At 51.4% G+C, this 15,135-nt stretch overlaps 1 protein-coding gene across 3 annotated transcripts in view; it reads right to left on the bottom strand.

Moving 5' to 3' along the window:
* The window catches only part of GLP1R (glucagon like peptide 1 receptor), a 37,773-nt gene extending 27,345 nt beyond the window's left edge, over positions 1-10,428 (bottom strand). For all 3 annotated transcript variants that reach the window (XR_002779094.1, XM_011354559.2, XM_011354560.2), the window contains exons 1-3: positions 10,297-10,428; positions 2,492-2,588; positions 1,545-1,652 (exon numbers count right to left, since the gene is read on the bottom strand). Coding sequence is in view for 2 of the 3 variants with exons in the window: in XM_011354559.2 (XP_011352861.1) it covers positions 1,545-1,652; positions 2,492-2,588; positions 10,297-10,374 (283 nt within the window). In the remaining variant the exon portion in view is untranslated. The remainder of the gene's footprint in view (positions 1-1,544; positions 1,653-2,491; positions 2,589-10,296) is intronic.
* Positions 10,429-15,135: the final 4,707 nt, after the last annotated feature.

Raw genomic sequence — 15,135 nt, 5'->3', positions numbered from 1 at the left:
CCTCCCTCGGGGAAAGCCCAGCCAGCAGAGGCCCAGGCCACTCACCTGTCTCCATGCCCAGGAACACACATATGCACACGCACACATGCATGCATGCACACTCCAGGAAGCCTGGTATAGCAGTGAAACATACTGACTTAAAACCGGACTCCTGACTGAGTCCTGGGTCTGCTACTCACAAGCTGTGTGAGCTTGAAACAGTCACTTAGCATCTCTGTGCCTCGGTTTCCACCTCTGCAAAATGGGAGGAAAATCAGAGTACTGGCCTCATAGGGCTGTTGTGAGGATTAAATAAATGTAAGTATGTAAATGCTTACAACAGGCCAAGGAAGTGCTGTGTGAAGGGCCCCTCTGTGTCTTAGCCAGGTGCCCCCGTTTCCAGGCCCAGGCTCTCCTTGCACCCCTCAGGGTGAGGTGGGTGTCCTGGGAGGGCGGAGAAGAAGGAAGTCTCTTTAGGACTCCTGCCAGGGCTTCACCTGACCTCAGTCCTGAGTTCTGAGGTGAAGCTCACGCCAGGCCCTGCCAGGTGCCCTGATATTCTATTCAGGGGCCTCCTCTTCCAGGAAGACAGCTGGCTTCCCACAGTACAACCTCATTCTCACACTTGCTTCAGGGCCAGTTTCTGCTGGGTCTCAGGTCCCTTCAATGCACAGTGGTTAAGAACAGAGACTGGGTTCAAATCCTGGCTCTGCCATTCACCACGTCATTTGGAGGAAGTGGCTTAAACTTTCTGGGGCTTAAACTTTCTTGGTTTCTCATCTGGACCAGAAGCATAACCACGGGGTAGTTGTAAAGATTAAATAAATACCCTGTTTTAAGAGAGTGTCTTTTCTCCCCTTCCTGGGCTCCTCGAGGCAGGGTGCTTGTCTCCTGTTAGCACTCCAGGTACCCGAGATAGATGGATAGGGATGGGGGCGCATTAATTGCTCCTCCAGTCAGAGCTCCCCTTGCAGCCTCTGTAGATCTCTGTACTCCAGTGACCTTCTCACTTACCTGGTCACACCTTTCTCAGTGTAGGATGTCCCCTGTAGGCAGAAGTGAGCCCGGGAGGCTCTGAGGGACAGCCCCACCAACACTCTGATAGCTACTCCCACCTGGGTTCATCTGACTAGTGAACCCCTGAAGAGTCAGAAGGTGGCCAGGTAGCGGGCACTTATAAACACCTATCATATATACATACATACATACACAAACTTCAGAGCAATAACACTTCTGGGTAACGCCCCTCCCTGAACACCCAAAATCTATACCCATCAGGCTCCTTCCCTGACTACTAGATGAGGGAACACACATTTCACTCTGAAGTCGGACTCCACACTTCCCCCCACCCCACCTGCCAGCATAGGCCTCAGGCCCAGGTTATACTTGATACCCCCCACTGCGCCCCTCCCCAAATGACAGGCAGACCACCCATAAAAGGGCCTAACAAACTTTTGGGGTGGGGAGGGCTATGTCTCGGTGGAAAGGAAGCAGCGTGCTCCTCCCTCACCGCCAGCCTCCTGGATCCGGGAAAGGATAGTCTGTGTGTAGGGGAGTGGACTCACCACTATTGGCCCAGGGCAGGTACCAGGGGCAGCTGACATTCACGAAGGAGCCGGGCAGCCCATCTGGCCAGCAGGCATAGTCATCAAAAGTCCGGTTGCAGAAAAGGCCTGGGTGCAGGGGGAACAGTCACAAGTCCCGGCCTGGTGGTGGCACATCCCTTTCCCTCCCCACCACGGAGGCTGGCTGGTGGGTCAGAAACCAGCACTTTGCTAACCCGTTGCTAAACATTTGCTATGTGCCAAGCACTTTCCCCACCCAGCAGGTGCCAAGCAAGCGGACCTGGCCACTTATCAACAGTGGGACTTTAAGCAGGTTGCTTAATGTCTGTTCCCTCATCTGGAAATGGGAGTAATCCTGGTCCTACAGAGCTTTATATAGTAACAAAAAGTGCATGTTACATAGAGATCTGAGCATAGTAAATAAGTGCTCAATAAATTACAGGCCTATTCTTAAATTATACACCATGGATGAGGGGGAAATAGTAGCTCATATGGTTGAAATAACCTTCCTAAAGTCACTGTTAGGATTTGAACCCAGGCTTGTCTTCAGTCCTGTGCTTGCTATCTATCTATCATCTATCATCTATCATCTATCTATCTATCTATCTATCTATCATTTATTACTTTATATTAGTTTCAGGTATAGAATCCTGTGTTCTTTAAAAACCACCCCACAAATTCTCCATAACATTTATTCCTATAAATATGTTGGTTGGGCCTCCAGCCCTGTCACAGAGCACAAAGTGCTGAGGACACAGAATGGAAAGGCCAGGTCCCTGCTCCTGAGGGCTCTAGCTGGAGGAAGGGGGAACAGACAGCAACAAGGCAACAGCCCAAGGCAGAGGACAGATGTGGAATCGTAGAGAGGCAAATGATGCCCAACCACAACTCGAGGGTCTTCAAAGCCTTCAGGGACTTGGTTGGGTGAGGGCCCCACCTGGACTCACCTGTGGCTGGGGGTGGAGCCTCAGTCAGGAAGAGCTGGCACTGGTGTCGATATTCTCGCCATTTCTGTACTGTCTCGGAGAGGGACACAGTGGCGCCCTGAGAGGAAGGGCAGAAATGGGGGCCCTTTGGGTCCAGCCAATATCTCTTCTACGCCCCTGCCCCCACACACTTGGTTTCTTAATCTCCAAGGGACCTTAGAGCCCCAAACTTCACCAGGCATTGGTGTCTCTGAGAGGAGGAGAGAACAAGTCGCCACTGCAGAGGGCTCCAGGGGGATGTTTTTACACCTTTATCCCTCCCAGGGGACCAGTGCACAGCCTGATGTGTAGTGGTGCCCAGCAAATGTCAATTGACTTGATGCCGTTGGAGGGTGGGGTGAGTGGGTGAGAGGGAGGGCAGAGTGTATATGTCATTCATGGCCTAGGAGAGAGTTCCTGTCTCAGGCTTTGTAATTGCCACTGGCTCCTTTTTTCCTGTACAGGTTTAAACTATAAATATTCCTCATGTATAGGCTATAGATGCTGAAATGACCAGGGAGCCCCAGCAGTCTCCCTGTAAAATCCTCACTTTCAACCATTCTAGAAGGGAAAATGCAAGCCCATAATGGGAGAGAGACTCAGTCAAGGTCACACAGCACCTCAAGGAGCAGAGCTGAGGCTAGGCCCCAGAGTCCCTGAGTAAATGTGATGGAGTATTGGAGGGCGTGCAGTGTTATGGGATTCAGTGCCACAGAGCCTGGTAATTCAACACCATTACACCCCTCATGCACAAGGCAATGATGCCACTGGAAGGGGCAATACAATCCCCAAGTGTCCCCTTCTAACATAACACCACAATCAAATATTCAGCTCAGCTTCTATCAGCTGGAGAGGGAGGAGTCTTGAGGACATGGAGAGAAGGGGTCAGAAAAGTTCTAGAACATGGAGATCAAGCCTGCAATGGGAGGGGTTCCCTCATCTGTAAATATGAACCTCAATTTTCAGATAAGGTAACAGAACTGGCTTTTTAGCACAGTGACTCAAATAGAGAATGGTCCCTTCTGAACATTTTTGTGGACTTCCTTTAGATATGTCTTGGGACTGTGTTTTTCTCATTTGCATTTTTTTTCCTGTACAGGTTTAAACTATAAATATTCCTCATGTATAGGCTATAGATGCTGAAATGACCAGGGAGCCCCTTGGATAAAATTTAGGGCCTATACATAATTTAAAACAAAATTTTACTTTTTGAAATCACAAAAATATACACATGTGCTGAAATTAAAATAGCTTGTTTTTGGAGGCTTGTACCCTTGACTGGTGGTAACCTAAGCACTTGCTGGATCTGGTTTCTGAGTAATCCTGCCCCAGTTTAAGCTGAGTCTTGGTTTCTAAGACACTGCTTAATAAAGATATAGGTTGTCATGTGTTGGTCCCATGTGTGGGGCTGACAGGAAGCCCCAGGGTGGGGACCAAACTTGCTTGAGCCCCAGTCTCATTCTTGGAGTAAATGTGCTGAGGCCACAGGTGAGGCTACCTGAATGATGGAGTTCTTCTGAGGGCAAAGTTCAAGTGTATTTGTTGAATGAATGAATGAATGAATGAATGAATGAAAACAGAATCAAACTCGACAACGGCGAAGGCAGTGGCATGATTTTAGCTACAACTGAGGTGTCAGGAGTCTTCGCTAGGGCCAAGCCTGGTGGACCAACCCCCTCCCCACCCAAACCCCTTCTCCTTCTTCTCCCAGCCCCTGAATGCAGCAGCTGCTGGTGATGGGAGAACAGAGAGACTAGGGAGATTTTCTCTTGATCTCTCTCTCTAGGAGGAAAGCAGGCAGGAAGCAAGGTCACTGCTGGGAACTGGGGCAGAAGGTGTGTCTGGGCCAGGGAGTGGAAACCAGCAATCTCAGGGTGGGGGTGGGGTGTGGGGTTAAAGGCCAAGGTCAGCACCATGAAGCCAGTCTGGCCACCAACACCCCAGGGAGCTTCGAGACAGAGGCAGCCTTGTCACTTGTTCAGATGTGAAACTATCTTTAGAATGGGGTCCCCTGACTGGGGCTCCCTGAGGAAAGCCTGTGTCTCCCCCTCAGACTGGGGCTCCCTGAGATGGCACCGTGTGTCCCCCTCGGACTGGGCTCCAGTTATATGGATAAGTCATGGGGATATAACATACAGCAACAGGGATTACAGTCAATAATATTGTAATAACCATGTACAGTCACAGATGGTCACTAGACTTATCGTGGTGATTATGTCATAAGTCACACAAATGTTGAATCACTATGTTGTGTACACCTAAAACTAATATAATACTGTATGTCAACTATAATTAAAAATCGATTAAAAAATAAAGTTATTATGAGAACACACACACACAAATAAGAACAAGGCTGTGTCTTCTCCCCTCAGATAGAGAGCTTCTTGACAATAGGGGTTCTCTATCTTCTTCCTGTACCAGCTCGGGGTCTCCAAATACTTCTCACCCACCCTCCCCCCACACACACACACCCAGCACAAACTACCCAAACCTCAGGCCACGCCCCAGTCTGGTGTTTATGGAAGACATATTGTCCCAGGCTCTGGGTGGTGAAGGGGGGACAGGGACATGGTAACACAAAGATGAAGGACACAGCCCTGGCCTGGGAGACTTGTGGGTGGGGTGGGGTCAAACGCTCTGCGGGATATAACAGAGAAGGTAGTGGATGAAAGAGTTCAAGGAGTGGTTGGAGCAGGGCTCAGTGTAGACTTGAGAGCCCTAGGGGACTCTGGGGACTGTGAGCTGGGAGTGAAGTGGGGATGGGTGGAGGAGACAGGGCTAGCAAGGGTGAAAGGTGAGCATTTCAGCAGAGGGACCGAGCAGGGACAATGATGTAGAGATGGGGACACCAACGCTCCCTGGAACAGAGTAAAGCCTTGGATCGATATTCTGGAGGATTTTCTGGGCCAGGGAGAGAGTAGTGGGCAGGACCTGACACTACTTGGTCTGGGACAGGGCCGGGGGCCTCCCAGTGAAGCAGGGCCCAGGTGCTCAGGTGAACACAGCCACACAGTGTAAGGTAAACAGCCCTGGCTTTGGGCTCCGACCTGGCCTGACCCTGAGTTAATAAATTAATAAATTAATCCCCCATAAATTAAGTTTGTGACCTTGTACAAGAGTTTTAACTTCCAGCCTCAGTTTACACATGTGCAAAGTAGAAACCGTTAACAGTCCCTACCCACCCAGGCTTGTTGCGAGGATTGAGTTAATGCTTAGAACAACCCTGGGACATAGAAAATGCACAGTCAATGACAGCTGTTCTCACAATTTCTGCTATTTATGGAGAGGGCAAAGTAGACCAGGCAGCCAGGCTTCCAGGGGAGTCTGGGCTCCACCTCTCCCTCAATTCTAAGATCAACAAACTCCCAAAAGGAGGAGATGAACATATTTTCATGCCAAGGACCAATCATCTGCCTCATATGTGACATCTTCCAGCAGCCATCATAGGTAGTGGTGGCAAAGCCAAGTGGGGATGCTCAGGACCCCATCCATGCTCACAGGCAGGAAACAGTGAGGAGGGGCAAGGCCCTGTCCACCAGCCCCTGCCCTTTTTCATCCTCCTGTGATATGAGTCCCTGCTCCAAGCCAGGCGAGGTGGGGCTTGGGGTCCTGGATGGTAGGGAGGACAAGTGGTAGATACCCCTGCCCCTCACAAGGGCAGGAGAGCCGGCCAAGAGAACAGGGCGGTAGTAGGAGGGGCCTATGGGGCCAGTGAGGGCAGGTTGGCAGTTTTTAGAACTGGGACTTGCTAGGCTGCATAGGATCTCTCTGGAGGGGATGAAGGCAAATAGGGAGAGATTAAAATAAGGAGGGGGTATCTCTCAGATTCCAGAGTTTTAGGAGGAAGCAGGAGTTGAGAAAGAGGATGCCAGGAGAAAGTGGTGTGCAAGCACTGAACAGTTACAAACTACCCAAGCCTCTGGCCTCTGGGTTTAAACTCCAGCTTTTCATGATAATGTGGGGCCTCAGTTCCCTCACCTGTAAAATGAGCATTTCATTCTTCTCAAAGAGTTACCGCACAGATCCAGCAAGATAACGTAGGTGAAAATCTTTATGAATTGACCAGTCCTGTGCAAGGGGGCAGTGTACGGAGGAAGAAGAGCAGAGAGGGATGGAGATGGAGTGGTCGTTCTCTAGGCAATGGGCTTTCCCACACCTGGCAAGGCACTCTCTCCTCAAAGATTGGCTGCTAACCTGAAAAATTCCTCCTACGGTTTTATTTCTCGTTATGAACAAGTGCCTCCGATTCTTTCCTTTTCTGGGAACCTTTTTGATTGAAGGGGAAAAGGAAAGAGACCTTGACTCCCTGGGCCACTGAGGTGGGAAAAAGGGGAGAAGGCCTCCCTAAAGAGGGTTCCAAAACTCTCTTCCCTGAAGCCTCATTCCAGGACCCCAAGCCTACTTCCGCTCTGTCCACCTGCCAGAGCCCAAACTGCTGGCCCCTGTGCCCTGGAGTGGGGGGGGGGGGCTGTTGGACTCCTGGCTCTTAGACCCTGTTCTTTTTTTTCTTTTCTTTTCTTTTTTTTTTCTTAAGGGCTCCAGATATGTGCATGGAAGGGCAGAGAAAGGAAAACTGCACACACATTCCCACATGCACAACAACCCTCACATGGATACACTGCCACACATTATCACCCACACCATCCAGCACAGGTTTACATACTGACACATAACCCAGAGTTTCTCTCACATGCACAAACACACAGAGTCAGGTACATACTCACATGCTCAGACGTTGCCCCCCAACACACACGCAAACACACGTACGCACACACGCCCCTTGACTGACATATACTCAACTCACATACATATGCACAGAGAAACAGCCACATATTCTGTCACAAGCATGCTCTCACCCACACAAGGGCACATACTAGCAGACAGTCACACACTAAGATGTTTCACACACATACGCAGAGCTTCCCATAGTCGTCATGTCACACATGGGATCACAAACACATATACACTGTCAGACATACAATTATATATGCTGAGATGTTTCAAACACCGTGACTCACACATAGGCAGACTGTCACATACAGTATTATGTACAAATACGTGGAGTAACAGGCTCATACATCGCACAACTCTCATCCCCTGGTCTGTCTCTCTCTACCTGTCTCTATTTCTGTGTCTCTATTTCTCCACCTCTGTCTCTGTCTGCCACAGGTAAGACATCAGAGAGCAGGATGTAACTTTCTAGTTGCTCCGGTCCCGGCACCCACCCAGCGTCCATGTCCAGGAAGGAGCCCAGCTCAGAACAATGTCCATGCTGACCGCTGTGGACCCTGACTCCCCTGCCCTTTGCTGGAATGCAGAGGCGGGCGCCTATTCTGCTGCCTTTGAGAAGGCTGCCAGATTTCTGAGGACAAACGGGTCAGTTCCCCCAAGAGACTGAAGCTCTTGTCTCAGGGGGCTAGTGTCTCAATTCTCTTCATAAACCTGTGCGGTAGAGCCTGTGATCCCTATTTACAGATGAATAAAACTGAAGTTCAGGACGGTCAGGTGATCTATCTACTCAAGGTCACCAGCTAATAGCAGACCCAATATTTGCACGCAGGTTGGTCTGGTTCTAATTTTGGGTGTCAAAGGTCTACTTGTCTCCCTCACAGGGGTCTTGGAGAAGTAAGGAATAGGGGCAGATTGGTGGATGGTCCTTCCCGGTAACAATCAAGTAGCCCAGGTCCCCTTCTTCAGAGCTCAATTCAGCCACACCCCTGCCTGGCCAGACCTGACAAGAGAGAGCTCACTCTGTGATCTTCCTTCAGTCTCACCTGGGTAGGCAGGTATTAGGCACCAGCCCAGGCCCGCATCCCTTGTTCCTCTCTGATCTTGAGCTGCTAGGTCACCTTACAGAGGGAATCCTTCTTTTCTGACATGGAGGGAGTAACCCTAGTCTTGCCAACCTCATGAACAGAAAACAGAATGCAAAACTTACCATTTTTTTTGGTCTTATAGGCGGACATGAAGTTGTGTCACAACCTCATGGAACCAAACCTCAAAGCCCTTGTTGCTCAGATCCTCAGATCACTGCAGTGGCCAGGGATGCACAGGGACCCCAACAAGAGCATGCACCAAAGCTCCACCCTCTCTGCTCAGAGCCTGGCTCATCCTGCCCTTCTCTGCCCTGAGCCATCCCCCACCCCCACCCCACCCAGTTATGGCCCCAGGATATTTGGCTTTTGCCCTTGGCCCAGGGCTGAGGAATAAGGGGATCAGAAGAAAGGCAGGTTCAAGGAGCCTGACTCTTCTGGGTAAAGGAACTTTAGGGAGAAGACGGGCAGTCTCCAGAACCTCTCCTCTTCCCTTAATCTGAACCAGTCTGCAAACTTGACCTGGAGCAGGATGGCCCCCCTTCCCCTGGACCCTCCTACCACAATCCCATCCCAGACCAAAAGAGGAGGCAAAGATGAGAGAGAAGCAGGTAATCAGTCTGCAGTTCTGGCTCCCAAAAGATTTCAAGTGCCCCCCAGAGAAGCCAATGCCTGGCTGAGCAGTTGTGGGAAGGTGCTGTAAGAGAGAGGGTGTCTCCTTTGGCTTGGGGCAGTAGCTGGCCTGGGGGACAGGGAGAGGGAAGGAATCTAGAAAAGAATCTCAGGGCGGATAATGGTATGGCACCTTAGTTGGGAGACACATCTGTCCACATCCAGATTCTTAAGGGGTAGAGTTAGCCCCCACCAAAGCCCCTCATCCTGCCTCCCACCTGTGCTGGGACACATTTCAAACCCTATACAGGCCCACTCCCCAAAGCTCTCAGATTTTTAGGTCTGGGAGTAGGAATGAGAGGTGATGGGAAGAAACGGTTTCCTGACACAGGACAAGCCATCCAAGCCCGTGCCTCCTCTCTGCTCAAGTATCTCACAGCAGTTTTGAACAACTCTCTCCCCAAAAGCAGGCTGACCACAGCTTCCAGTCCAGAGCCTGGAGGCAGGATAGGCAGAGAGGACAGAAAAGGCCAAAGACAAGGGATTCAGGGGTCCAGCTTGAGGCCTGCTCTCCAGCAGCACGGAGGAGGCCAAGTTGTCTGTGTGTCTCAGCATATGCTCTGGTGTATGTTGTCGGCCAGCGGGGGCAGTCAGAATGGGGGCTCAGGCCAGTGTGTGAAGGGGGCCTGGCTGCTTCCAGAAAAGCCGGGAGCCTCCTGGTGTTTGCTGCAGGGGCAGGCGGAGGCGGGTGTGTGAACACTCAAGTTCCATCTGGGAGGTCACAAGGAAGGACGACAGGCTGCTACCGTAGGGTCCCTGGGGCTATGAGTCAGGGCTGTGCTGGAGGGTTGGCGAGGGGGTAATGGACCTGGGTGTCCACACCCTGGCCCTCTGTGTCCTCCCAGAGCCTTCTCAGGGTCTTTCACCAGTAAACGGGTCGGTTGAGGGGTAGGCACTACGGGGCAGGGGTCCGGGCTCAGTGAGAGAGGCTGAGGTCGGGTAAGGGGCGAGTTCGGGCTGGGGCAGGGCAGCTGGCACGGGTTTCCGAGGAGAGGGAGTTGGGAAAGTGTCCGGGGAGACGCGGCGTAGAAGTCAGCGCCTGGCGGCCGCGGGGCTGACACAGGGGCCCCGAGCGGCCAGGAACAGGGCGCCGCTCCTGGGATGATGGGGGAGTCGCCCGCCCGCCAAGCCACTTCAGCCACCCAGCCCAGGACGCCAACGCCCCCAGTCCCTACTCTCCTCGAAGCTTCGGTCACCCCCGCCCGCAGTCTCGGAGTTTCGCTCAAGTCCCGCCGGCCCTGTCAGGACCCGCCGCCCGCTGCGCTCCCGCCTCCCCCCTACCCGGCGGCTCCGCAACCTCACCTGGGGGCGGGGGCCGGCCCTGCCCACCGCCCCGAGCAGCAGCAGCGCCAGGCGGAGCGGCCCGGGGGCGCCGGCCATGGCGGGGCGCTCAGGACTGGGCCATCGCTGCCACCTGCGGAACCGCGCGCGACGACTAATCCCGGGCGGGCAGCGGGCAGCGGGCGCGGGGGAGGAGCCGGCACGGGCCGCCCCGCCCGCGGGAGGGGCCAGGCGGGGTCCCCGGCCTTCCGCCCCGGCCCGCGGCTGCCGCCCCGCCAGCTGCCAGCTCCGCGGCGCTGCTCAGCGGGTCCCAGGCCGGGAGGTACCAAGCCCCGCGCCCCCTCTCCCCGCGCCCTGACCTTCTCCCGGGTGCCCCCGGCTAAGGCAAGCCAAACCATCCCCCACCGATTCAGGGTACCCCAAAGGAAAACGAGGCCGGAGGAGCTCATGGGACTTGTCCAGGGTCACACTATCCATTAGACTCCTACCAAAAAGTATAACCCCAAGAACTGCGCGTGACTAGAAAGACAGATTTACCCAGTGGAGTTACCCCCTTTCTAAGACCTCTCCTTATTTTCGACATCTGTCCCAAAGGCAGCCCCGGGACAGCCAAGGTTGGGGAAGGAGAGGGGAGACAACAAATGGATGGACGGAGCCCTGCTGGTGGGGGAAGAGTCCAGACGTTTCCCCACGGCCCCTGCTCCGAATCGCTCTGCTCTTAGAACCTCTGTGTCCTCGTGACAACGTGTGTTCATGGCTGTTCCCTATGACTCCTATATCTTTGTCTCTCTGTATTTTACCTGCCTTTGTGTCTACGCAGACCCCCCCAAACACAGCAGGCTGTGGGAAAGTGCTAAGAAGGCACTGAGTTTATGTTCTCGGGTGCAGGAGCCGGGTAAGAAAAAGGGATCACCCCCCTGTCTCCTTCCCCCCAAGAACTTTGATGTCAACAGCACTCAGCCCTGGACCTGCTGTAGGGCATGTCTAGAACTTTCCAAAGGGAGAGAGAGTCTGATGGAGTAGTTGTTCTCAGAGAGAGAGAACAGAACTTCTCCAAGCCCTGAGGAGGCTGGCTCTGTCTGGGGAAGTGGGAGGGGGAGGAGGTAGGAGACAGCCGGTGGGATGATCCCCAGGCTCCCTTTCAGCAAGATGGATCCTCCTCTCCATTCACTACTTGGGAGTCACTTATTCCTTCCTCTTCCCAGAAGTTAATCTAATGGTCACCTTGTGTGTGTCGCTTAAGATTAGTTTGTTCAGCTGCATGTGACAGAAAACCCCAAATAACGATAGCATAACCGAGGGCTCTGCCATGTAAAGCAGGACCAGATGTTCCGCCCAGGGCTGGAGCAGAAGCTGCCTGATCATCAGAGTCCTGAGCTCTTCTGGCTTCCACCTTTCTCATGGGCCAAGGCTTCCAGTAATGATCCAAGGTGACTGCTCCAGCTCCAGCCATGATATCCAAATTCCAGCCAGCAAGGGGAAGAGGGAAGAAGATGGATGCACCTCCACTGTAAGGACACATCCTGAAAAATGCAGTTGTCAGTTCCACCTATTGGTTGTAACTTAGACACATGGGCACTCTTAGCTTTGAAGGAGGCTGGGGAAAGTATATTTTATTCTAAGCAGTCACTTGCAGGGTTAAATATTAGGGCTTTTATTACTCTAGACGAAGGCAAATATAGCTGACGCTTGAACAAGACGGAGATTAGGGGTGCCGACTTTCGCAGTTGAAAATTCGTGTATAAATAACTTTTGACTCACTAAAAACTTAACTACACTCATCCCTCAGTATCCATGGAGGATTGGTTCCAGGATGCCCCACAGTTACTGAAATCCCTGGATGCTCAAGTCTCTTATATAAAATGGTGTAGAACAATGCATATAGTCAGCCCTTGGCATTATGGGTTCCCAACCAAGGATGGAAAATACTAATTTCAATCTGCTGTTGGTTGAATCTACAGATGAGAAACCAGGAGATATGGAGGATCGACTGTATATTTATTGAAAAAAATTCATGCAGTTCAAACTTTTATTGTTCAAGGGTCACGTGGATGGATAACTAGCTAGCTAGATGATAGATAGATAGATAGATAGATAGATAGATAGATAGATAGATAGATAGATAGATATTTGGAAACATCTTGCAGGCCCTGCTATATCAGGTTTGAGGTTTGGAGAGAGGAGAGGAGAGAAGCAGATAGGGGGCTAGAGAAAGCATTCAGAGAGAACCGGGCCTTTACTGTGAACGTACCAACCTCCAAATTACATTTATTCAATAAATATCTATTGAACACCTGCCTTGTGCCAGACACTGAACTAGATCCACCCACGGGTGAAAGTTGTATTAAGCGATGATGCAGTCTCTATCCTCAGGTCGATTCTACTCTCCCACAAATGGAATGAGACATTAAATTCGGGGAAAGACATTAAATAAGTGATTATTTGAGCCATTTCAATTACAATTAACGCTGATGATCAGTACTGTTGGGATAAGCACAAGCTGTAGAAGTCCTGCCCTCAGGACTTAACAGACTACCTTCTGTCTGCCAGGGGTCGTTCTCTGACTAGGAGGAGATTTTTGTGTTCAGCCAGTACAGGGCAGGCACCCCTAGGAGCAGCTCTCAGGCATGAACGGACATGAATGAGTGGATAAATACCCCAGTTCCTCACCACTGGATTGGAAAACTCAGAGGCATGTACCAGTCTCCCACATGTTTCGGTGGGATGGAGCCCCAGCCTCCCACAGTGGTAACCTGCCCAGTAATGTACCCACTGTTGGCTTCCTTCCCTGGCCTGTCTCACTTTCTAATGGTAGGGGGCTAGTGCTTCCTGGGGGCACCTCTCGAATAAAAATAAACTACTTGTCTTAAATCTTCGTCTCAGGGTCTGTTTCTGGGAGGACACAGCAAAGACAGTGGGCTTATGAGAGTATCCAGGGGTGAGGGCTGGCCCCCTGAGCCCAGAGGTATTTATTTGGGTGGGAGATTATTCAACTTCTCTTTTTAACACCTGAGGGTCCAAAGTTTACGAGTTTTCTCTGATGCTCCCTCTCATCTCAGCATGTGCCTCCCTGGATTGTCCTTCACATTAGACTGAGGTTCTGAGAGAGCCAGCACATTGTACGTCCGCACAGGCATAGGTCTGTGCCTAGTAAGTGCCCAGTATTTGCAGGCCCTGGTTCCGTATAACGGGTGATACTGGGTGCCATGACCTGATGCTTCAGTGGATGTGCCCTGCAGCTGCTGGAAGGTTGTCTATTAGACATTTAGCATCATTGTCTCCCCTATTTTTAAGGTAAGTAGGCTTCAGAGTAGGTCCAAGGTCTGATTCCTTTTTAACTGTTCTCCTTCCCTCCTTATCCAGTCTCCTAGAGGATTCATTTTCTCAGACCCTGATCTGACCTCATCTCTGAGCCTATCCATTAGTTCCCCCCCTCGCCCAGGCTCAAGTCCTCCAAACTAGTTATCATCTAAGGAGTCTGCTTGGATCTGCCCCCTGCTTACCTCCCCGCTAGACCTCTTGCAAGTGATCCTCCCGTTTCTTTGCACATGCTGTCTCTTCTGTCTGAAGTGTCCTCACCCACACTGCCTCCCTGAGCTCCTACTCATGCTTCAGGACGCCTCTCTAAGAAACCTTTCCTCATCCCTTCGAGGCAGCATAAGTGCTTTTGTCAGCAGCAAGAGCCCTAGAAGTCTCCCCTACACATGGCTCTTCTCTAGGATTCCCCTGCCCCTGCTCACTCTCAGAGCCTCAGTGGCGGGGTCACCCCCACATGGAAGTTTTCAATGATTTCTTGTGCTTACCGCCATCTGGGTGCTTTGGAACCCTCTTGAATGATTGCTTGTTAATTTCTCGGTTCCCCAAGTAGGGGTCTTGTTTTACTCATGTCTACACCCACAGCACCCAGCACGGGGCTTGGCACGTACTAGGTGCTCGGTGACTCTTGTTCGAAACAACAAGTGGAATGAACTGAAGCACTTACTGTAGTCTGTCACCGTCTCATTATAGCTTTTCCTCATTAGACTGTGAGCTCCTCAAGGGAAGGATGTTCCCGTCTTCATCTCTGGATATTCAGCACTGGCACAGGTCCTGGCACATAACAGGTGCTCAGTAATGTTTGTCCCAATTGAAATGTGTCAATCCAAGTGTCCAGTGAAGTGTCTGGCACATAATAGGTGCTCAAAAACTCATCAAAAGGAGGATGCGGTGGGAGATGACATGGTGGGGAGTACAGTCCTCTCCTCTCCCCACACCGTTATCAGGGCCCCTCATTCAGGCCCTGCTATAGCCTGAATGTTTGTGGCCCCCAGTCCCCAAATTCATATGTTGCAATCCTAACTCCCAATGTGATGGTATTAAGAGGTGATTAGGTCACGAGAGCAGAGCCCTCATGAATGGGATGGGTGCCCTTATAAAGGGGACCCCAGGGAGGTCCTTTGCCCTTCCACTATGTGAGGACAGACAAAAAATGGCCATCAACGAACCAGGAAGTGGACTGTCACCAGACACCAAATCTACTGGTGCCATGATCCTGGACTTCCAGCTTCCAGAACTGTAATACATGTTTGTTGTTTATAAGTCACCAATCTATGGTATTTTGTTACGGCAGCCCAAATGGACTAAGACAAGCTCCCTTGAACAGAGGGCAAGAAGCTCCCTAAGAACAGAAATTTGCATAGATGGGATACCATTTCCTAAACTAACGATACCATGAACAAAAACCCTGAGCCAGATGTTGCTGAATGCTGAGTGTGCCCTGATCTCCTCAGATGCTATGACCAAGTACTATTATACCCATTTAATGGATGAGGAGACCAAGGCTCAGGGATGAAAAGTGAGTTGCTCATGAGCAGCAGCTGG

Source organism: Pteropus vampyrus, unplaced genomic scaffold (assembly GCF_000151845.1).
Source record: "Pteropus vampyrus isolate Shadow unplaced genomic scaffold, Pvam_2.0 Scaffold18, whole genome shotgun sequence".
Taxonomy (NCBI): Eukaryota; Metazoa; Chordata; class Mammalia; order Chiroptera; family Pteropodidae; genus Pteropus; species Pteropus vampyrus.
This window is presented reverse-complemented; position numbering and strand designations above follow the sequence as displayed.